This window comes from Artibeus jamaicensis, unplaced genomic scaffold (assembly GCF_021234435.1).
Source record: "Artibeus jamaicensis isolate MK-2021 breed Jamaican fruit bat unplaced genomic scaffold, CSHL_Jam_final contig_465, whole genome shotgun sequence".
NCBI classification, from domain to species: domain Eukaryota; kingdom Metazoa; phylum Chordata; class Mammalia; order Chiroptera; family Phyllostomidae; genus Artibeus; species Artibeus jamaicensis.
Window position 1 is genome coordinate 40,898,494 of NW_026521843.1, and position 19,667 is coordinate 40,918,160.

Here is a 19,667-nt window from a genome sequence, read left to right on the forward strand (position 1 = left end):
TTAGTAGTAGTACAACTATGTAAGGGATAGAGAAATTACCCTAAAGGACTCTTTTCCTACTGTGGTATAAACTGAACTAGCAGAAATGCTGGGTATTTCTCAAGATGTCACTAAGGCAGGAGACCCACTATACCAATTATCAAGGTATGTTGTAACAATTAGCTTGAAGTAATCAGTTTATAGAATTTGTATCAATTTTATCATATCACAGGAACTAAGGTCATATCTCAACCTATACCTTGATTAAAATTAAAAAAGCACAAACCCTCTGGTCCAACTATTTTGCTTCTAAAAATGTATTTATTGTATACGTTCACATGAGGATTAACAGCAAGAAATTCACTTACCTCTGGGCCAGATAATGTCCTAAATGCTTTACGTTAACAGGTTTAATACTCAGCTTTATGAGATAGGTATTTCCATAAACTGTTTTGGAGAATTAAGTGATCTGCATAAGTTTATATACAAGGAGTTATGGGTAGGTTACAAAAATGAGAATTTTGAAAATCTGGTAGGCTCTGTCAGCATCTATACAACATACTAGCGAGATGGTCATGCTACTTAAACATATCCATGGTGTTTTTGTTATGATGTATCCTATCGATAAATATTCCCATTTTACAGATGAGAAAACAGGTTTGGAGAGGCTGAATGATTTGCTTAAGGTGACACAACTAATGCTGGAGCTGGAATTCAAACCCTGACAGGGATCCAGACTTGACAATCACTACATGAAACTAGTCAAATTCATTATGGTATATTCATTCAATGGAATATATTGCAGCCCCAAGAAAATGACAAAGCTCTGTGTATACTGATATGTGACAGTATGCAAGATAAATCACTAAAAAGAAACCCAGTGTACTATTACAATTAGCTATTGTTTGCATAAAGACTATCATGAAGTCAGGAACCTACAAGTATATACAAAATTTGGGGTGTATGTGCACTTCCCTGATGGAACAGAATATACCTCATGAGATCCACTTTAAATGAAAGATTTAAAATCTGATTTCCTAATTCGGTCTATGAATTTTCCTTGAATGTGTCAAGTTTATACATTTTAAACTTTGAAGAAATTATTCCTTTTTATTTATAATTATCCTCATTAATTCAAAGGTATAAATTTACTTTTGACAGTTGAATCCACAGTTGGCAGTCGTTTCTAATTCAAAGTGGACCACCCTGCTTCCCAAGCCAAACCTTGGTTTCTTGCAACATCCTGACCATATCAAGAGGCCAGTGAGGCTATGGGAAGGTAACAAAATTACTACATGAGTATCACTGAAAATAGTGAGTTTGAAAACGGTATATACTTTATATACCTAATTGAAACAGAGCAAACAATCACTGCCTAACCTCTTTACCTGATTCAAGAAAACATATTAAAACATTTTTAGGCTTTACACCAATAATTAAGACTGAATTGATGTTAACCAGAACTAAAATTTAAAACAAAGTCTTCCAATATTCCCCTTCGAACAAATTCTTAACCATTTGAGTTCTAGAAATGAACTGCTTTATGCAGGATTATAGTGTACCAAAATGATGGCAGTTTTGCCACAGACCTAAATTAGGAATACAACCCTTTAAATGCTTAGGCTTTAATGTAGTTTCTCAAGACACTCTTTAATCACAAATCAAGTAAAAATGTATCCAATAAGAGATTGATTCTTGGGAATAGAAGACGTCACATTCATTTTACCTGACTCCCAGATTTAAAAATATTGTATATCAACAGGTTCCAAGTGTCACTTTAAAATGTAATGCCTAAACATAAATAATCACTCTTATTAATACAGGAATAATTTTGAGCCAATAAAATTAATGTAAACCAAGTTTATTTTGCTTTTTTAAGTAGTGTTCTTAAAGCACTACAGCTTGGTAAACAATGTAAATTAGTATAAGTCATCTCAAAAGCCAGTTTTGTTTTTTTTTTAATGAGTTGTTAAAAAGATGCAGCCTATTCTAACAGGATAAATATTTTTAACCATTTCACTTTGAGTTAATGAAGGCTCACAAATGAGCAACACTCCTCATTGAGGAAAACAAAAAGCTGTTGTCGACAAGCGACAGCACACACACACAAAACCAAAAAGAACTGTGTAAAAATAACTAACTGTGTTCACATATTTTTGAAGTTGCTTTACAATGGGATGATATGCACATGATCTTGCTGCAAACTTGCCATACAGACTTGTAATACATGTAGTCTAGACAAACAATTCAGTCCGAGAGGTGCTAACTTCAGATAATGCAGCACTATAATCCTTTAAAGAATGCAATTTGTTTTACTCATTATTTTTCTTCTAGACTGAAATACAGGCCAGAAAGAAAATGCTCCCTAATTAAAAATTGGTATTGTTTACAGAAAAAAAATGTATAATTTTGCATTAGAATTTACAAGTATATGTTCAAATCCAATTTGCCTCCTCCCCCCATCCCAACCACAAAACGGGCATGAAGTAGAATTTTTTAAAAATGCCGTAATTTTCAACTTCATGCAAACTAAATAAAGATGACCAACAAAAGCTTTAACAATGGAAGGTATTTCACAGAAAATTTCTTATACAAAAACACTTAAGAAAAAGGGCCACTAGGTGACATTTTAATTTACAAATTGGCATCATTTTGGTCGACAAATATCCAGATGCTGTTTTCTTCTGCTAACAAGAGTTGCAGAGGAAGAAAAAACAAACAAACAAACAGAATGACTTCTGATTTTAATCACACATTTCTTCTGGAATTTCATGTGGATTAAGGATGCCAGGGACAGACATTTGAAGTTTATGTTTCTCTTCTTGAGCCTGTCGAAGGGCTGTTTCTCTTTCTTCCAAAAACAGATCAGATGTATCTTCACCTGCAAACTCCTGCGATAAAGGTTAACATTTGTATATTATGAAAAATAAATAAATAATAATTAAAATAATAATAAAGCACATCCCTATTTACACAAGGGATATACTTTTTCCATCAATTGGTTAGGTTCAAATTACATTATGATGTGGCAGAATTAAAAACCAAAGGTGTTAGTGGAGGGAGAAAAGGTTATACAAGAGAATCCTAGTATCATAGAAAAAATTTTCATAAGCAAAGGTAACAAGAAAGCTGGTTTTTTTCTGGTCAAGTTTAGCTATAATTGTCCTCATGGCTGTATTAAGTAATTTTCATTCTCCTTCTACTTTATGGATAGTTTTTTACACTAAGCTAGATTTCTTTCATATTTACTTATTAATTTTAGAAGACAGGAGGGAGGAAGAGGAAAGAGAACAACTACTGATTGCTTATTGCACACCCAATCGGGGGCCAAACCCACAACTCAGGCAATGTGCTACAACCAACCAGGAATCCAACTGGTGAACTTTCTTTTGCCTTGCTGGGTGATGCCCAACAAAATCAACCACACCAGTCAGGCCCAATATGATTAATAGCAAGTTTCCAAAAAACAGTATTTCAAACCTGTACTCTTCCTGGCCTTGACTTAGTTTTTCACTCTGTAATCAATCTCACGGTACTAAGAATGTACACTATTTTAAAAGACCATTCATTTTACACTACAAATAGAGTGATTAATTCTACAATGCACTTAAATAATTAAATCTCAGTATTTCTGCAAATGTAAATAAAATGCATACCTTTATTTGTACTAGGAAATCCCTAAGATGTTCCTTGAAAGCAGGAATATCCTGATTTAAGCTGAAAAGCCCCGTCACAAAGAGCTTTACTTGAGCACTGCAAATCAAAACACAATAATTAAAATAATCACCTTTTTAAAAATGAAAATTTTGCTTATTACAATTATATATATTTACTCTTGTAGATGAGGGAATGCAGACTTAAGGAGATTAGCCACATATTCCTGAATAAACATTTGGTTGTTAACTGGATTCCCAGGATTTAATGGTGTACTTATTTTTCCTTCTTCAACCAAATTAAACATATATGCAAGTATTGACGCATGCATTGTCAAACCTGTTGATAAAAAGAACATTATTAACTCTAAGATTTAATAACAACTGAAACACTTAGTATTTTTATATCTTCAAATTCTTACCAGCAGTATGTGAGGTGTCTGTCACAACAGAAAAGATATGTTGAAGAATATCACAAAAATAAGTCTGATAAAAACTCTGAGCTGCAGCTTCCTCTTGTGCAACATTTTGTAAGAGTGTAAAAAGGATCTGTAAGCCTAAAATGTACAAAACATTAACAAATTACAGACTGATAAAACATTATTCATAATAGTATTTCACCAACAAACTATTCTGATTCAAAACTCATTCTCCCTTTTTTTAAGCTAGTGATTATTTGCTTAAATTACCTTTAATCAGTAATGGAGTTCAACTAAAGTCAATGTCTGTTTACTTATAGACTATAATAACCACTACTATCATTCCAGTATGTCTGAAGAATTGGTTGCTTTACTCCACATCTACACCAAAAACAGTACAACCTAAGCAGAAGTTCCTATATGGGTAAGGGATGGTCTTCGTCCTACCTTAAATTTTATGCCCATCTCCCCATAACTAATCCTGCCTATGGACTTTGTCTGAAACAGACAAACTGCTTTTAGGATTTACTCAGACCTGCATATGCAACTGAAAAACTCTTGACAAATCTGTGACAAATGAAGTGATACCTACCTGTCTACAATGATACATCTATTTCTAAGTGTCTCTATTCTGTACATTGGTAGGCAAATTTTAAAAAAGGACTTTATCTCTATGCATTTACCTGTATCAGCAACATTTCTCATAGTATGTTTAAATGCCCAAATAATGGAATCCAAAACAAGTTTAAACTGTGCAGGTGGAATAGCCAGAAATGCTGGGAAACAATGAGAATTGACAGCCTGAAGTAGTAAGAAAAAGTTTGTTCTATGTTCAGGATATTCTTCAAAGTCCTAAAGGTAAATGGTGGAAAGAAAATCAAGTTTAAATACCTTAATTACATGTTAAATGGGATTGGAAAAGCAAACCCTAAATTCAATATACATGTTAGTGGACCCCATAAAGATGTACGGACCCTGAAAGGCGAATCCAAAGACAATAGAATTCACCTCTCACTGGAAAGAAAGTTATCATTTATCAAACAAATGAATTATGAAAATGAGGAAACACAAGGTCACATTATCTTATCAAAGAACCATTGAAATGCACATGAAGAACACTTTTTCTAGTAACTATGAGACTGTTATCACTTAATTTCAGTGACTTTGAGCCCATAATACAAATTAGAAAAGTTGCTAGCTACTGTGTAAATTTGTACACTAACATTTCTTTTCTTGGCTAATGTATTTTCTCATGGCTTATAAAATACATCTTTTGTAACTGCAAATGTAGGACCGCCTTTTTATTTAAACAAATATATATAAATTCTTAATGTCTAAAATACACCAAGATTTGAATAAATCCAAGTTCCCATTTGAATGTTACATTTGTTTGCGTTTTTAAAACAAGCATTTCCCTAATTTAGAAGTTTAAACATTAAACTCCAGAACTTATCCTGCAGAATTTCCCATTTTTAAACTAAAATGTAAATCATATTACCTTATTTATCATATTCAATGTGCATTCAAAAACAGCATCAAATATTTGAGGTATTTCAGCTGTTATATGTCCTCCCAACTTGTTGACAATAATAGCCATAGTACTAAGCACTTCTGGTTCTCTAGCAGCTGGGACATTTCTCTGATAATCAATGAGAACTGCATCCAACAGAGGAGGAACAAAATTTTCAGCTACCTGTTAAAAAAAAAAAGTAAGACCTTTTAGGTTTTAATCTATGCATTTGGTCACTATTGTAAAAGGCGAAGTCCTGTTGTCTCTAAGGTTGGTCTACTATAAACTGGAAATCCTGTGCTTTGAGACTAGCCCTTTTGGTACACCAAAAACATTTGACTAAAACCAACCAAGACATCACAATAGGCTGGGAAGGGACAAGAATGTATTACAGCTCAAATTGATAATAACCAAGAAAACTAAGGTCTAAAAACCAAGTGAATGACTCAGAGCTATGCTGGCACAATGAGGATTCCAGGGATACTACATATGTAGAAGGATTAACCTAACAGAATAAGTCTTCCTAACCAAGATGGTATCGATTTCTTCAACAGATAATGTCTATAAAAACCAAGGTACTTATATCTATATCTAACCAAAAGTAGACACTCTATGGATGTTATTTTAATAAAACGGCTATCACTTCTCATAAAAACAGCAGAAAAACTGTGTGGGGTTTCCATAATTCTCAATAAACTTAGTCATACTAAGGTGTAATTCCCATGCTTTTAATAGGTTCTCTAGTAAGATGTATGCAATAAATACAACCAATGCTTTGTTAAGTGAAGATTGCTAGTTAGTAAGCACCCTACTACGCAAAACAGGTTTAGTGAGTTGTGATGGGTAAGAACAAAACTGTATTTCGAATTACTTATTTTGTACCTCTCATTTCTTCTCTTGATACTGACTGAAATAATTATTTCCCTACAAACTGGATCTGAAGTGTTTTTGAATAGCTTTGAATTCACTGCCCCAAACATTTACGTAACTCTTCATGTAAAATATAATGATGCCATCTTTGTAATTATCACCGATACAGCTGAAATTTGCCCAAGCTACTGTAAATTATGATTAACTTCCCAATTTTAATTAGTTCTGGTCTTATAATGCACATGTTCAAAACTTTTCAATATTTCAATCTGATACCTTGAGAATTCTACAATTGTTTTTCTGCATAAGTTTCCTGAGAATTATTTCCTTATCAATTCAAACAACATGAAAATTTCCAAATTATGCAAGTAGATTAATTTGGAACCACTTGCCAACCACTATTTCCACCCAGCAGCTAGCAGGATAGGACTTTTTGTACTGTTTCAAGGACCAAGAAAATGTTTAACAATAATTAAAAATAATTTACATTTTTCCAAGTTGAGGCACATGGAACTAATTTACTTTCTGAAAACCACGTTTCTTTCTGGAAATGATTTAACACTAAGAGCAGTAAAAGAGTAAAAGACTTTGAATTTCAAACCCTAAGCTCAGAAAGCACTTTCACTGAAGAAGCAAACTAATGGCAGCTTTGTAAATTGCTTTGAAAATCATGAATACGAGTTATTTCATCTCAATTCAATTATCTATTCATAAAAAATTGAAATGACCCAATCTCAGCAATCTTGTTACATATCACCACCTTCTCTAAATAACAGCAATTTCTTTGGAAGATTGCTTATAATGGCTACTATTTTTAAGTACTCAAGGACTCAGAATCCTATAAAATAATTCCAAAAGTAGACATTAAAATTACCTTTATTTTTTAAAAAAATATTTTATTTATTTTTAGAGGGAAAGTGAGGGAGAGAGGGAGGGAAACATCAATGTGTTTCGCATACCCCCTACTGGGGTCCTGGCCTACAACCAAGGAATGTGCCAGTGACCCCTTTGCTTCACAGGTTGGTGCTCAATCCACTGAGCCACACCAGCCAGGGCTGAAGTTACTTTAAATCAGCCAAATGCATACAGAGATAAAGCATATTCCAGAGAATGCAGCATCAACTTAAACAAAAAGCACATCACATCATCTCACTTACCATCTGTGGATCATTAGACCGGCTCACCCAACCAGATATTAACTTTAAAGTTTCCCTTTTTACTGTTCGCATACTTCTAATCAACGGTTGCTTTGTAACCATCTCACCTAAAAAATACAATCAAGTGGAAACCAACTTGACAACTAAAATTCTATACTGGTAATTACATGTGCTTCCAATATTATTTACTATTAAAAAACTAAAGATAAATTTACTGAAGAAATACTAATTTTATAAAGCAAGGGGCATGCAATTGGTTAAAAAAATTACCTAGGATTACCTGGAGGGAGGTTTATTTAAAATCTGTTAGAAGTATAAAATTCTTACACTAAGGCAGCGAATGCTGCCTTAGTATAACTGATGCTATATAGCATTCCATAAAAATTCAAAATCACTTACCATTGGCTTGGATAGCTGCAGAAATATTTTCACTGAGGCACTTGTATACATTAAGCATATCTAAGTAAATTCTTCCAAGCTGAATTACAAAGGGGTGTCCCACAGCTTTGCAGGCTCTCACATTTGTTTTCAATATGCTACCAAGCTGCTTGACTGTTTCAGGATCTTTAAGTATATCCACATTCTGTGAAGCAAAAAGTATCTATTTATCACATGGGAATTATCCTTGTAATTACTAAAAACCAAACAACAACAAAAAACCACTTCCCACCTTATTTCAAAATCATAATCACACTTGTTAATCCTAAATGGTGTAACAAACACAGAAGTTTATTACCAATACCTACAATTAAGATCAATGTAAAATATTCCCAATTTACCAGCAAAACAAAATAAAAATATACTGCTGTATTATTTTAAAAGAATGTGGAAAAGCACAGATCGTTTATCAGTCAACTACACATGTCAATAATATGAAATTCAATGCTTTTATAAATAATAATCTTGAATTCCATTAGAACTTTTACAAAAAGTAATATAACTTACTTTGGTTGCCTGCTGGATTATGCTATCCCAAACTTGATTAGGAAGCAGCATGTATTTTTCTATCAAATGTTCTTGTACTGTTTGGTCTGTTTGTGCACCAATCATGTACCCCACAGCTTCATAAAATGTATGGACCTATGTTAAAAGGCAGACATGTTATTTTTACACTGTTATAAGGAAAACCATGCAATTCAGGCATGTACTAAAACTAATTTAATTAAAGTGCCAGAAGTAATTTATGTAAGATAAGAATATATAGCCTAACCAACTTCTGGTTGAATTTCTGCTTCACTATGAAGACTAGTCATGAACTGAATCCAATAGTGGCATTCTTTCCAGTCCTGTTAGTAAATTCTGACTAAAACAATAGTTACTTTTTAAGAATATATGCTAAGATCTCCCATACCTGTTGAGGCTGAAGATCACAAATTATAGTGTTAATGTTGTTCAAAATCTCATCAATAAACGGCATTACTTCTCCAACCTGAACTTGAACAAAATGCCTGCGACATTTCTGAGCTATTTTAATGAAAGTATCACAAGCCATGTCTTGGACTCCATCATGGGTCTCTAATGAAACAAAAACATTTATTAAAGTTAAGAGATATCTTTTGTTCAACCAAAATTAACTAAATAAACTATATGGAGAATTTACCATGCATGAATTCAAACAGCTTGTTAACTACTGTCTTCAGAAATTTCCAGTGAGCTCTTAAAAATCTTGGATATTGACCTACTATGTACATGATATTTGATGCAATGATAGCTTTATTATCTTTGCCTCTTTTCTGTTCACATAATCCTAATAGATCCTGTAAAATAAGACAACTTTCAGTAATTTATAATGTAAGTTATCTAATGATTTCAGCCCACACATACAACATGCATACCTTTATAACTGTAACAAGAAATCGTTTTTCATCCTCTTCATGCATTGCTCCACTAATAGAGCCTATTGCCCAACACAATGTATTTAAATTTTTCCATGACCACTCTGTACCATTCACTTGATTGTGAAGTTTCTCAGTCATTATTCTTTCTGTATCTACATAATCCAGATGAGTAAGATAAACTACAAAGGAAAAAAATTCCAAATGTTTCAAATGTAAAACTTAATGAACAGAAAGATTTTTACCAAGGGAAGATCAGCACATTAATAAAATAGCTATTAAAAGATTCAGAAACTAGGTGTACCACTTTTCCTAATTATTTCCAACCCAGAACAGAACTGCATTGATAAAAATTAAATATTGACTTACCTAATGTTTCTCTCATATTCTTATACAAATTTATGGAATCTGTATCCTTCATGAATTCTCTTACAACTTCTCCTTGATCATTTTCTACAACTAATACTTCCTCTGGCTTAGCCATACGACTAACCATCAATAAACGAACCTATTCAACAAGAAAAACCTTGTTAAATCTTTGAAATCAGCCACATCAAATGTAGTGATAAAAAAGATGTATGTACCTTAAGATACTAAATTACCCTCACAATATAAATGAATGTATTTAAAATTGAATTCTACAACAGTGGTTCTCAAAATTGATCATAAATAAAAATCAACTATTAGGTTTCTATAGCCTCATTCGGAGACAGATTCAGTAGATGGGGATGGCCTAAATCTGCACTTCCAACAAACTCACAGATTATTGATGCCACTTGTAAAGGGACCACAATTTTTTAGAACCTTAGCTCTTATACTAATCCCTTTCATGTTCTGGTTTTCATCATGCATGGAGAAGTTGGATTCTTTTTGTAGCTCATCTATTTGAATACATTAGCCAAAATCACAGTAAGCAACAGGAAGAGCACTCAACCACCCACTTTCCTGTTACCTTGGATAACACGGGCAAATACAGCTGTCTCCGGGGAGGAACATCAAAGTGCTGACTCCCAGACAGTAATGGAGAGGCAGATGTAGAGAATGGACTCTCTCTATAGAGTTCAGCTGCCAAATGATTCCAGTACTCAAGACAAATCTTAAAGATTTCCGTTTCCTCCACTTCTGATACCAACAACATATAATGAAGGGCCTACAAAGACCAAAACTATTAAAATAATCCTTAGCATCATTAACGAAACGACTTTCCACTCATTATGTTATTTAGAAATAAAATTTCATGTTTTATTTTTCACAGCCCTGAAGTTTCACTATTTGTGCAACAGACTGTATTATTGGTCTAGGAGCAAATTCTGCTTTCTAATGACATGCCCTAAAACACGTCAAAAACCTTATGAGGTAGGCGGTTGGTACTGAGAGCAAAAGGGTAGCATGTCCAAAATGTCCATCGAATGATGAGTATGTACATAAAATGTGATGTAGCCATGAGGAAATATTATTTATCCATAAAAAGGGTGAAGTACTAATACATGCACAAACCTTGAAAACATGTTAAGTGAAAAACACCATTTATTATGATTCCATTTACATGAAAGTTTTAGAATAGCTTAATTCCAGAGACAGAGCAAATTACTGGCTGTTAGGGGATGGGGGCAGATAAGAATGAGATAACTCTGAATGGGTACAAATAATTTTTTTGTGGGTGATAAAAATATTTTGTAATGGACAGATGGTTGAAAACACTGTGAAGTACTAAATGCCACTAAATTATAAACTTTAAACTGGACGGTTTTGTTATGTGGATTACACCTCATTTTTTAAGTAAGGTCATTAGACAAATCTGAGACATGACATGTCTACATGCTCTTTAGTAATTAAAAAAAATTATGTAAATAATAGTATCAGAAGCCAAAGGCTCCACAAAGCTTACCTCCATGAGTGTTTCCCTGAGATTTAGTCTTTTTTCTATAAGTTGACCATGTTCCTTAAGAAATGTGCAGAGAAACAAACTGAGATTTTGAATAAAGTTCTGTTCATCATCTTTTCCATTTGAATATGCAAGTCGAATATTGGTATTTAAAGGAAGCATCTGCAAGTTTAAATAAAGACTGTTAGTCCACATTTTAAAACCAACAAGACACTAAATGCCAAGGTTCCATTACCCTTTTACTAATACTAAAACAGACAGTTAAATAGCTTATTCTTCACAAGAACTCCTTGGTCTGTCTTGTTTTTGTATCTTTGTGTTGTAGCTTTGGTTGTTTTCCCTTTAATGTTGTAAGTAGTAAGATTTCTTGGATAAGTCTCTGAATTTTCCCCTGTATCAAATTTCACTTTCCCTTAATGATACTAAAAACATAAAAATCAACTCATTCAGGTAATGTATACAGTAATGTAATATTACAATTAACCTTCTAGATAACTTTATAATAACTAACCAAACTAGGACTAGACAATCCTCCCTTTCAAAACCTAAGATCAGAAGTAGGGCCAGTATTAAACCAGATTTGCAATCTTTCAATGACTTTTTAAAATGTTCATTATAATGTCTAGTTTACTCTTTACCTTATCTAATAAATATGCAATCACATTATAGGTTGTCCATTATAAGAGTGCTAAAATGGTTCAACTCCAACCCAACTTTTCCTAAGGCACTAAAATTTAGTCCATGTTTAAGAGTGCTGTTTTACCTGTTTTAGCTGCATCATTGTCAGTGTAAATAGCGTTACAAACTGTTCCTCATATTGGCTTACACTCACACCAGCAATCTCAGTGAGGCACTTCAGAGAGACATTTCGAAACATTGGAACATTCAGGAACTATTGTGATTTTAAAAAGAAAGAAAGCATGAAATTAGTGTGAAACACTTCACTTAAAATTAACATTAAAAAAAATTTTACATGAAACAGAAAAGAAGGCAGATAAACAAATATTTTATTTTGTTACTTTTTTTAAATTTTAGAGAGCAGGGAAGGGAAGGAGAAAGAGGGAAATAGCAATTGGTGGTTGTCTCTCATATACCCCCTTCGGAGGACCTGGCCACCAACCCAGGCACGTGCACTGACTGGGAACCAGACCAGTGATTCTGCTTCCCATGCTCAATCCACTGAGCCACATCAGCCAGAGCTGTTATTTCTTTTTGTTGTTGTTTTTTTATTTATCTTTAGAGGGGAAGGGAGGAAGAAAAATATCAGTGTATGGTTGCCTCTTGTGCGTCCCCTATTGGGAACTGGCCTGCAACCCAGGCACATACCCTGACTGGGAATCAAACCGCGATCCCTTAGTTCACAGGCCCACGTTCAATCCACTGAGCTACACCAGCCAGGGCTATTTTATTGCGTTTTGAGGAAATTTCATTATCTATCCAACAGACAATATTTTAGGAGCAAAATGCTTTCTTTTGCTGTATCCTTGGACATCTAAAAATCACAAAGTTGCTTAGTAACTTTCCAGGACCTATTATGTGACTTTTGAGGACATCATATTTTCTGTATAATCTAAAAATAACCCCAAACTTGTAACTGTTCAGGATTTTATGAGATGGGCAACACACCTGTGATTAATGAAGGTGTAGAAAAGCTAGCTCTTTAATATTCTATTATTGAGAAGATATAAAAACAGCCTACCATTTGTGGATGTTAATTTGGGAAACATCAAAGTGTCAGAAATGGACGTAACTATTGACTCGATACACAAATCATACAAAATAAGTAATTGGGCAAGTGCATAATGTCTTAAATATAAGAATGTTACTTGTAGTACCGTCCCAATAGCAAGACACTTTCATATAAATTATGCAATAATAAAATAATGTCTCCAATATTATAAACTCATGTTACCACAATTATTACACTCCCAAACCGTGAACTACAAAGCTCAAAATATGAATTATAACTGATTGCTTTTAAAGCCATAATTTATACATACATCTGCCAAGAAAACATTTGAAAGTATAATACAAGCAACAGTAAGTGTTCATCTCTGGAAAAACAATGATAAGACTTCATTTAAAAAAAAAAAAAAAGAAAGAAAAAGAAAAAGCAACTTTCCATGTTGTGGAAACACTTCTTCACTCGCCACATTGTGACCTACATAATCACCTAAAACCAAACCAAATCCTTAACAGTTTTCACATGGAATTTGTAAAATTATATGATATAAGTAAAACAATCAATTATAAGATTTTAATGGTAATTCAAAGAATTACTCTCTGAAACTATGGAAAATTCCCCTGAGCAGGTTCCTTACCTCAGAAACAAGGTTGGTTATGGCTATAAATGCAGAAATAGTTTTTCTATACAAAAGACATTACATGCTAATAGGTGCAATTATTCAGTGACCGACAAGTGAAATGTATTCACTCTACCTTATAAATTAATGTGCTGATTAACTTGGTCTCAAAAATATATCCAAGTGGAATCCAGTTAAGAAATCTGAGCAAGGTTTCCAATGTTGCATGTACAAGTGGAGCATTTTGGGAATTTTCCTGCAACAAAAACATACCTATAAGTAATTATCTTCTTGTAATTGTTACTTTAAAAAGTGAAATTAAAAGCACTTACCATCACAAACTGACACAGCTGAAAAATTTGTGAGAACTCATTGCACATGCTAAAAAAAAAAGTGATCAGTTTAGAAGACAGAAATAATGTAATTATTTACATACTAACATTAAAAATTTCAATCTGGTCATTAAAAACTTGAGTTACTTCTATTTAAACACATATAACAACAACTTTAACATATAACGACAACTTTAACAAAAGCTACAAAATTATAATAGTATCAATCAATCTAGTATTTAAATCAATGTAACAAACAAAACTCTGAGATTAAGTAGTAGTAGAATTACACACATGGGTTTGGCAAAAACAGGTTTACAGCTGAGCATGCAAAAGTTCATTCTTATGTTTTTATTATTATATTAATTTCCACATGAACAACTGTAAACCTATTTTTTCTCTACCCTGCATACCCCAAATCCTTAACTGTGGTTATACACCAAACCATATGGAAAACTGTAAATTCTGAAGCTAGTTTGACTACATAAAGGTATAAAGGTAATATACTGCTGTGTCCAAGAGACTTCAATAAATTTTAATTACTAAGAAGGAAAAAAAAAAGTCTGGCATGATCCTAGTGTTAACAGTATAAAAATGACAAGATGCAGGACTATTTAAGAATTCAGTTGACATTTGGACACAAGTCATTTTCTTTGGAAGCTATAACTAAGTAGTCACCATATTAAACAGATACCAAAGTGGTTTCTGGAAACTGTCGATCTATAATAATCCTTTCCCATGTGATGTATGTTTTTTTTTGCTGTGACAATGAAAGTGTAACATCTTTAACACTACTTGTACTTTTAAAAGCCTCCAGATTTAGAATATTAGGTCCCCTGTAGGTCTACTTGTATTTGTAATGAAAAACAAGAGTTTTTTAAACATTATTTACAACCACAGTTCTTCTACCATTTACAATCTACCTCCAAATTAATTTAAATAGTGAGAAATTATTTAAACTTCTAAAATAAAATACTTGCCTGTCTTTTAAATGCTTAGCTTTCACTTGCGTTATCTGTCCACTAGAAAAATCAAATACTTCTTCACTCAAGAGTTTAAGAATCACCATATTATTCTGACAGAGACTTTCACTGGTCCTACTTGCCCCAACAATATCACTGATAAAAGTTGGCCAGTGTTTTGGCCATTCTTGTTTCAGTATCTAAAATGAGAAAAATATTAATTTCATTTCACTTTTCAATGACAATACTTTATACCAAAAGGAGCAAATATTCAACCACTTTGCATTTTCTGATCCCTTATTAAAACAAGAAATGTACCATCCTCAACAAAATACAATGGATGGAAAATATAACACAAATAAAGTCCTGTTCTAAACTGTCCCATGATCCTCTCAATTATTCCAACTGATCTAATCTGGCTCTAGTGTGTATTGATATTAGTATTTGTCAGATAAATATGTGCAGATAATCCTTGGAAACTAAGCAATAAAAAGGTGATGGGCGGGGGAAAAAACTTTTTGGCTGGCATCTAGCCCTTGAAAATATAGTATCATTTGGACATATAAATTTGAAAGGAGGCATTAACAACTGGGAAGGGAATCATCTTTGACCAAAAGCCCAATGAACTGTTCTCAATTTTTTAAGTATGTACTGCATATACTGTATACTAGGGATTTTCCAACCAGATATTCTGTAATAACAAATGTGATAAGTTATTGCTCACAGTAATAACTAGGTAGGTATCTTCTTTGTATTCTTCCCTCTCCCCATTCAGAGAGAGGCTACCAATGATGAGTCCTTAGTTAGAAATTCAGTTTATTTTTGTGAAAACCCAAATGTTTTAAGAAACCAAGATTCCAAAACATAGTAAATAGAAAAAATTTTCTTTTACAACAATCTATCTCCAGAAAATACTTTGACATTTATAAAAACTAGGTAAATAAATATTAAAATTCCTAAAATTAGATTATTTAAACAGTTTGAAAAGCCAAGTAGAGATTAAAGGAATGCTATATTCAAAGGAATGATTTATGAATTAGGACTGATATAGATGATACAGAAAGAAAACACGCATAGTACACCAAGCAAATGAGAAGTTTTAAACGAGTCTAATCCACACTAGAACCATAAAAGTGATGGGTTACAGTATTTGATGTTTCCTACCACAGCAAATAAACTATTTCAAATACTAGACAGGTTAACTATTATAGTTATTATAAAGACTATGTACTATCACTACTACTACAAGATGTCATTCAGTAAAGTAGGTTCAAACGTTTTGTTCAAGTAATCAGCCTAATGAAGCTTTTAACTCTTCTGAGGAAAAGGGTGAATCAAGTAAAAGCTTACCTGAACAAGAATCATATTCAGTTTCCCAATATACACCTTTTCCTTCTAAGAAAAGAAAAATTCTAGGTTAAATGAGGGCCTAATACGGGCATAGTAAAAACAAACACCCCCCCCCCATAAACAGGAAAGCCTTGAGAAAGAAATAATGGCCTATCTATTGAAACAACTGTGTACATGTATCTGTAGGTCTGTGAGAGAGATAGATTTTAGGTCAAGATTCAATATTTAAATGATTTTATAATTCCACCATAATCTCCAAAAAAGCTCTTACCTCTACACAAGTTGGATCAGATGATGTCTTGATAATGAGGCCAACAACATATTTTTTTATTCCTATTAAAAAAAAAAAAAGATTTTTATGGCATGCTAATAAATCTTCAGGAAAAAAAGTGGGGGAGGAAGATGTCAGAGTACAGTCAGATAATATGTATAAACCCACCACCAATGCTGGCATTTTGGGAAAAATTTAGTGTACTACTTGAAATTTCCACATTTTGTTATTAACCTTTACAAAATATAGATTTAGTAGTTACAAATTATCTTTTAGGATATTCTTGCCTTGGTTGATGTGGCTCAGTGAACTGAATGCCAGCCTGCAGACAAAAGGGTCACCAGTTTGATTCCCAGTCTAGGACACATGGCCTGGGTTGTAGACCAGGTCCCCAGTAAGGGAGGCATTTAAGAGGTAACCACACATTGATGCTTCTCTCTCTTTCTTCCTCCCTCCCCACCTCTAAAAAAATAAATACCAAATCTTAAAAAAAACACACCCCCCCCCCAACCCCAAGATACTCTTTAATGCTACACCAGTTAAACACACCAAATGTGTGATTTTGAGCCCTGGCTGGTATAGCTCAGTGGATTGAGTGCGGACCTGGGAACCAAACAAATGTGTGATTTTTAAATAAAAATATGCAAAGAACTAATGTGTTGTACACTGAAACAAATACATACAGCAACTTCTTTCTGTGGGTTAAAACTGCAAAAACCCTGAAGATTTAACTTTGTAAGTACTACGAAGAAGTTTATGTAAGAAAATTTGTAAACAGAGTCCTGATTATTTTTATCCTTTCCCCATTTAATTGTAACTTTAATCCTGGAAATGTAATTTTAACCCCCTCCCATTACAATGTAGAAAAGTGTTAAGGAGAAAGTTTGTAATGCTTTAACAGTTAAGACTACATTACACCTTTGATATTTATTTATATCATTATGAATTTACTGACCATCTACTATAGGTCCCCTTAAATTTTAAAGTAATGGGGTGAACCTGCATTATCATACCCACAGAGTCTGAAGCAGGATCCCTAACTGAACACATTTCTTATTTCCTGCTACATAAAATAAAGACTGCTTTCACATTTGTTTTGATGTGGAGTTTGCTGCCAAATGATTTATGAAGATTTCCAATTTTCAGACCTTTCTGAACTTTGGAATTACGGATAAGAAAGAGTTCATGAAACTGTATACAAACTGGAACACTGGGCTCAAATTTTCTTTAAGAAGGGATTTGTGTACAAATTTACCTGTGAGAATTAGTAAGAAATACAGCCATCTTGAAGACAACAAAATGCTATTTGATTGTAAAACTATCTCAATACAGTAATCTTCATGAGCTTATGTATTAAATCCACTGTTTTATACCTTTATTCCTTTTTAGTGGTACTTGAAAATAACTTTCTATTAATTGTGTTATGTAAACTAGCCATTTCCTTTAATGTCCCATATAAAAACAACCTTTAAAAAACACTAATGAGCCCTTGCTGGTGTGGCTCAGTGGGCTGAGCACCAGCCTGGGAACCGAACAGTCAGGGGCATGCACCAGACAACTGATCAATGTATCCTCACCCATTGATGTTTCTGTTTTTCTCACTCCTTTCCCTCTCTAAAAAAAATTAAACAAACAACAAAAACACCAAAAAACCACTCCCAAAACAAAACAAAAACACCAAAAACAAAAAACAAACAAAACCCCCACAAACCACACAGTCATGAAAATTTTCCAAGCTGTGAGAAAACCGTATTAGTACAATAAAGTCAAATATAATGAAAATATAATGTTAAGTAGTATCAACATTATAGTGTAACATTTAAAAACACTGCTTCCCCACGGCCCTGGCTGGGTGGGCTCAGATGGTTGGAGCATTACCCCATAAACCAAAAAACCCCCTGCAAGATTGATTCCTATATGGGAGGGCAACCGATCCATGTTTCTTTCTCAAAATGATGTTGCTTTCTCTCTCCCCTCTCCCTAAAAAAAGAAAAAAAATCAATAAACATATCCTTAGATAAGGATAAAAAAAAGTTATGAAGAACGCAGCCTTCCTGTTTTCAAAAACAGTATTTTACCCGATCATTATATAAACACACAATGTGATGAAAACTTATTCACATTTTTTACTCTCTCCTATATTAGGCAAAAAGGCAACACAAACTGATACAGATAAGACCCACCAATGAATGCTAAAAACAAATGGGCATACCATCAGGAAAAATGGGATTAACTGCCCAGTCTCGAATTTTCTCCCCAATATACCTATCACTTTTAAAGTGAAAAACAGTAACATTGTAAACAGAAAATCAGGAGGCACCATCATAACCAAATGATAAAGGTTAATAACAAGCAAATAATCAAACACATTGATGTCCTGCACCCCCTGGTTTCAGGGACTGAGATACAACATCACATGAGTGGTATTTTTGCTTTAAAAATGTGAACCTAAACTGATATACACTACACACAAAAGAACTAACCAGAATTCAAGTGTCAAAGTCATACAATCAGGAAATAAGAACTGCTACAGATTAAGAGACTAGACACACAATTAAATGAACTATAGAATTGAGAAAGGCCATTAGAGAGAAAACTGGTGAAATTCAAATTAAGGTCCAAAGTTTTTATATATATATTTTTAAAGATTTTTATTTATTTTTCTTTAGAGAAGAAGGAAAGGAGAGAAGGAGAGAAATACCAATGTATGTTTCCCCCTCATGAGTCCCCTTACTGGGAACTGGCCTGCAACCCAGGCATGTGCCCCAACTGGGAATCGAACCGCGATTGTGTGGTTCACAGGTCAGCACTCAATCCACCAAGCTATACCAGCCAGGGCAACAGTTAATATATTTCTGAACCTATATTAATTTCTGGTTTTATCGTTTTATCAGGATTAGGTAAGTTGTTAAGATCAGGACAAATTAAAAGGTGTAAGTGCATTTTATACATTCTTGGGCATTCTTTCTATAGTCTAAAATTATTTCAAACTATTAAGATGCTTTGTGACTACAAAATTAGGTCTAGTTTTAGTAAGGTGATTTAAAAAAAATGAAAGAATTAGGGGAATCAAATTTACTTTTAAGTGAGTACTAAATTATACCATTTAGGGCAACCCACACAATTATCTTATGTGTCCTC

The 19,667-nt window shown here is 33.3% G+C and overlaps 1 protein-coding gene across 1 annotated transcript in view; it reads right to left on the reverse strand.

Annotated features, from left to right (window-relative positions):
- Positions 1-1,805: 1,805 nt before the first annotated feature.
- XPO1 (exportin 1) overlaps positions 1,806-19,667 on the reverse strand; it is a 44,620-nt gene continuing 26,758 nt past the window's right edge. Inside the window, exons 5-25 of the mRNA XM_037163723.2 lie at positions 16,527-16,588; positions 16,256-16,300; positions 14,924-15,105; positions 13,944-13,992; positions 13,748-13,867; positions 12,072-12,200; positions 11,312-11,470; positions 10,376-10,573; positions 9,793-9,931; positions 9,424-9,605; positions 9,189-9,345; positions 8,940-9,103; positions 8,534-8,668; positions 7,988-8,171; positions 7,589-7,695; positions 5,550-5,744; positions 4,735-4,903; positions 4,055-4,189; positions 3,813-3,972; positions 3,636-3,732; positions 1,806-2,870 (exon numbers count right to left, since the gene is read on the reverse strand). Of these exons, the coding sequence (XP_037019618.1) occupies positions 2,724-2,870; positions 3,636-3,732; positions 3,813-3,972; positions 4,055-4,189; positions 4,735-4,903; positions 5,550-5,744; positions 7,589-7,695; positions 7,988-8,171; positions 8,534-8,668; positions 8,940-9,103; positions 9,189-9,345; positions 9,424-9,605; positions 9,793-9,931; positions 10,376-10,573; positions 11,312-11,470; positions 12,072-12,200; positions 13,748-13,867; positions 13,944-13,992; positions 14,924-15,105; positions 16,256-16,300; positions 16,527-16,588 (2,915 nt within the window). The 3' untranslated portion in view covers positions 1,806-2,723. The remainder of the gene's footprint in view (positions 2,871-3,635; positions 3,733-3,812; positions 3,973-4,054; positions 4,190-4,734; positions 4,904-5,549; positions 5,745-7,588; positions 7,696-7,987; positions 8,172-8,533; positions 8,669-8,939; positions 9,104-9,188; positions 9,346-9,423; positions 9,606-9,792; positions 9,932-10,375; positions 10,574-11,311; positions 11,471-12,071; positions 12,201-13,747; positions 13,868-13,943; positions 13,993-14,923; positions 15,106-16,255; positions 16,301-16,526; positions 16,589-19,667) is intronic.